Source organism: Rhinoderma darwinii, chromosome 9, assembly GCF_050947455.1.
Source record: "Rhinoderma darwinii isolate aRhiDar2 chromosome 9, aRhiDar2.hap1, whole genome shotgun sequence".
Classification (NCBI taxonomy): Eukaryota; Metazoa; Chordata; class Amphibia; order Anura; family Rhinodermatidae; genus Rhinoderma; species Rhinoderma darwinii.
The window spans coordinates 69,236,154-69,240,029 of record NC_134695.1 but is presented as its reverse complement, the minus strand read 5'-3'; the positions used below and the strand labels follow the sequence as shown (position 1 = coordinate 69,240,029).

The window sequence follows — 3,876 nt, the reverse complement described above, 5'->3', positions numbered from 1 at the left end:
TTAGTGTAACTATAGGGGGCTCTGATAGAGTAGAGAGGAGAAGTCAGTGGACACATAGTCTGCGCTCACCTCAGGGGCCATGTAGCCCAGAGTACCGGCAAACTCCCAGATCTTCTGAAAGCCAATGACGTTCGTAGCACTGAGGTCAAAATCCGCAATCTTGGCATGTCCATCGCTATCCAGGAGGATGTTGTCTGGTTTAATATCCCTGTGAAGAGAGAGTGTCAGCTCTGTGGGTCAGACATGGATCAGCCCTGGTGCTTAGATTGCTGTGGGGGAGGCTGCACAGAGACCACCACTAAACACTAAGGAGAAACAGTCAATGATTTCTTACCGGTGAATAATCCCCTTGCTGTGGAGAAACTGCAGATCACTTAGGATTTCTGCTGCAAGGAACCTGAGGATGAAGAAAGGAAAGAGTGTAAACCCTGAAGACATGCGGACTGTGAGGAGACGTTATAGTCAGGGGGGGGGGGCAGGTATACATTGTATGTGGAGACTGTACGACCACCATCACTATATAGGAAGGATCATGTAATACTCTCATCTATAAGGACTAATAGTGGGATAATCACCTACACACAATACCGCACCTCATCATTGTCTTACCTGGTAGTATGGATGTCAAGTGGGGCTCTGTCATTTATAAATTCGTTCAGGTCTCCACTGCTCAGGTATTCCATCACATAGAAGGCAAAGTCCTGTGTGATAGCAGAGAACAGGATCAGTAAACAGCATCTCCATCATGTCCCATTCTGTAACATGGTAGCTGGGAGATATGTGGATGGGTCATGGATGGAAGCTGAGGAGCCTCTTACCGCAGTCTGGAAGGTGCCATAGGCATGGGTGAAGAATGTGCTCCCTCCAGTGATCTCCAAGATTTCTCTCTCTATGCGGATGGCATCTCTTGCCTCCAGTAGTTCTCTCTTTCTGACCATCTTGACTGCCAGACGATGTCCGCTGACAGTATGTGTCGCCAGCATTACCTTCCCATAACTGCCCTCTCCAAGTTTCTGATGGAAGGTGAAGTTCTCCAGGGCCAGAGAGTCGGTCGCAATGTCTGAGGGGGCGGCTGTCTGGGTCCCACTGACTCCTGAAAGAGAAATCAGATTTATTACCTCCAAATAAACCTGAAATGTCTCCTCTTAATCCTTATAATATTTCTAGACAATCACGACACAAGAATCTTCCAGTATAATAAAGTGTAAACTTCAACGGAACCGATTTATGTTGTCAAAATCAATGTATAAAACATATGGACTTCTATAGAAATAAAAAACATAAATTGCAACCTTCATCAGGACTTTGTCTCCAGCAGTGCCCAGGAGTCGAGGACTGCAGAAGCGAGGAAAGGTAATTTATCAGGACATGGGGCACCCTGGAAATTTGGCTGCTCTTCTGGGAGTCCAGGAGATCTCCCCGTTTTCCGGGAGTCTCCGATACTTTCCAGGAGAGTTGGCAAGTAAAGGTTATACACTGCTCTATACCTAACCCTCTAGATTTCCATTCTATGGTGACTTACCTGGTGTTTCTTGAGAAGAGGAGTCACAACCCTCAAGCCTTCTTCTGCTGGTGGCCTCAGTGTCAGATGTTTTCTGTCTTTTTAGATCTTCTTTATCGCTGTGTTGCTCACCAGATCTTTTCTTCCCCCTCTGAGCAGATAGATGTTTGGAGATGGATGGTTGAGGCTCCACCTCAGGTTTGGTGGTCGGGCTGGACCCCTCGCCTGCACTGCTGCTCTTTCTTGGTCTTTTCTTATTGACCTCGTTGACTTTCCTCTCATCCGTTTCCTCTCTGGGTCTCTTGGACGCCACAGGTTTGGAGGTGACGTCCTTTCTACTCTCACCTTCCACCATTCTCCCCCTCTTATTTGGGGGCTCATCTTCGTTCTTAGATGAGGTCTTCCCTCTTTTTGTCCCCTTTTTCTCAGTTTCCTTCACAGGAAGCCCGGCAGATGTCACGCAGGGCTCTTCTCTCTCCTGAGCAGGTTCCTCCTGTACGATGTTCTGAGGAACTTCACCGCTCTCGGATTGAGGTTCCTCCATACGTCTCCTTTTACTACTCTTCTCATTTTCCTTACCACGCTTCATCTTCCTTTTTCGTCCCATGATTTCAATATATATCAATTATCAGTAATATCAGTCAGTAATTCGCTAAGTAATCACTAGTCGCCTTTACTCTTCAACAGGTGAAGAACAAGTGATGAAATTGAGGTTTCTGAGCCCCTAAGCTTAGAACCCTGTGACATCACAAAGCAGCATGACATCATCAGATTCCACAGGGCACCCTAAGCAGCATTGTGACATCATCAGCCTCACTGTCAGTTTATCTGCCCAGTATTTGGGAAAATTAATCAACATATGAAAGTATCTTAGAAATAAAATTAAACTTCATCCATTATCCCAATGGTGTATGGTTGGAAATTTGGATTTCTTCATCCCTCCAGTTGTGGGGTCATGGATGTATCTCCCCATCATCCACCATCATGCGTGATACAGTCTCAGAGAACCACACAGCTCTTCCTGCCCTGTCATATAATGTTACTGAAGTTCCTTATAGAATAGTCTATGTACCTAAAACTATTACATATGGTAATGTCGCTGCAGAATTTAGTATGTCCGTTAACGTTGGACATTATCTGCATTTGTCTATGAGCTCCAAATTAGTGAATGCCCTCTCAATGGTGGATCTGAGAAAGGCCGGCCGGAGAGAGACCATGACACGCAGCTTCAGTGTTCAAATGATCTCTGCCCTAGGGGGCGGATCCATCTTTATTTATGGGAAAATGAGAGTAGGTGGTGACCTCATACTTGCAAACATAAACATTCTATATATGGTAATATCCCAAAACTCCACATATGGTATAATGACAGGAAAGGTGTAGGCTTTGGTTTCAGCCAATCATCTACAATATGATAATGACTCTGATTCAGCCAATAAGAATTATATCAATGCATTATAATAATTCTTCACCCTCCAAGCCCCCGGTGGCCTGAACCTTGTCCCATGGGAAGGACACACATTTCAGATACACAAGTTAATTTGTCTCTACTTCTTATCTCACTAGAGAATGGAGACTGCAGAGAAGTGTAAATTAATTAAACAGAGGCCTGAATCCAAGGCTGACATATGGTAAACAGTCATTGTCCATTCGGCCAAGGCTATTTGATCTGCTCCTTAAAAGAGTAATAAAACATTCAATTCAAGAACACATAACATAGAATTGCTTCTAGACATCTGCTGGCATTTACTTTTTACTTATTATCCTCAAGATGGCTCCTTCAGGCCAAAAGATAGATTCCAATGATCCAAAATGGACGCCTACCATACAAGATGGAGTCCATGCAAAATGTTATCTTTTAAACATATTCTAATCACCTTCACAAAAGCAATATATGTTCACACATATAAAGATAATTAAAATATTTTTGACAATTCCCTTCTTTTGAACATAAATTTGCTTAGCCATGTATTAGAATATTCGTCCGAGATTACGTTCTGGTTAGCTCCCCTAAACCAGGGCACCGTGTGCCATTCACTTCGAGATGAATACTCAGGATACGTGTCTAGCAATAGGTGAGTGCACAGCGTTACATACTGTACACACCTGAAGAGTTAGGGAATTACAGGTTTCACAATTCGGGCAATACCATCTATCTTGGTGGTTTTCTACGACTTGACAGATGACTTTATCAGGTATGGAAGCATTTAGTGTCACGTAAACAGGTGGCTCTGAATGTTTCCTCCCTCCTCGGTTCTTAGGGTGGTGGGGGGTCTGGACCTCATGCACTTTTATATCCTGTGCTGTTTTCTTAACTGCTGATACTTTTGCAATAAAACATGTTACAAGTTTAAACATAAAATATCTCTATCTAA

General features: G+C 43.8%; 1 protein-coding gene across 1 annotated transcript; it reads right to left on the bottom strand.

The window, feature by feature from the left end:
- Positions 1–743: 743 nt before the first annotated feature.
- LOC142660195 (uncharacterized) lies at positions 744–2,108 on the bottom strand. The gene is made up of 2 exons (XM_075836776.1): positions 1,523–2,108; positions 744–1,093 (listed from the first exon to the last, which is right to left on the bottom strand). Exons 1-2 carry the CDS (start codon positions 2,106–2,108, stop codon positions 744–746), a joined length of 936 nt encoding a protein of 311 aa, XP_075692891.1.
- Between the last annotated feature and the right edge of the window lie 1,768 nt (positions 2,109–3,876).

Bases quoted from the DNA above. Each gene is read 5' to 3' on its own strand.
- LOC142660195 (XM_075836776.1), bottom strand. From the start codon at position 2,108: ATGGGACGAAAAAGGAAGATGAAGCGTGGTAAGGAAAATGAGAAGAGT. The intron at 1,094-1,522 runs GTAAGTCACCAT...TTTCTCTTTCAG, and splicing joins CTCTTCTCAAGAAACACCAG to GAGTCAGTGGGACCCAGACA.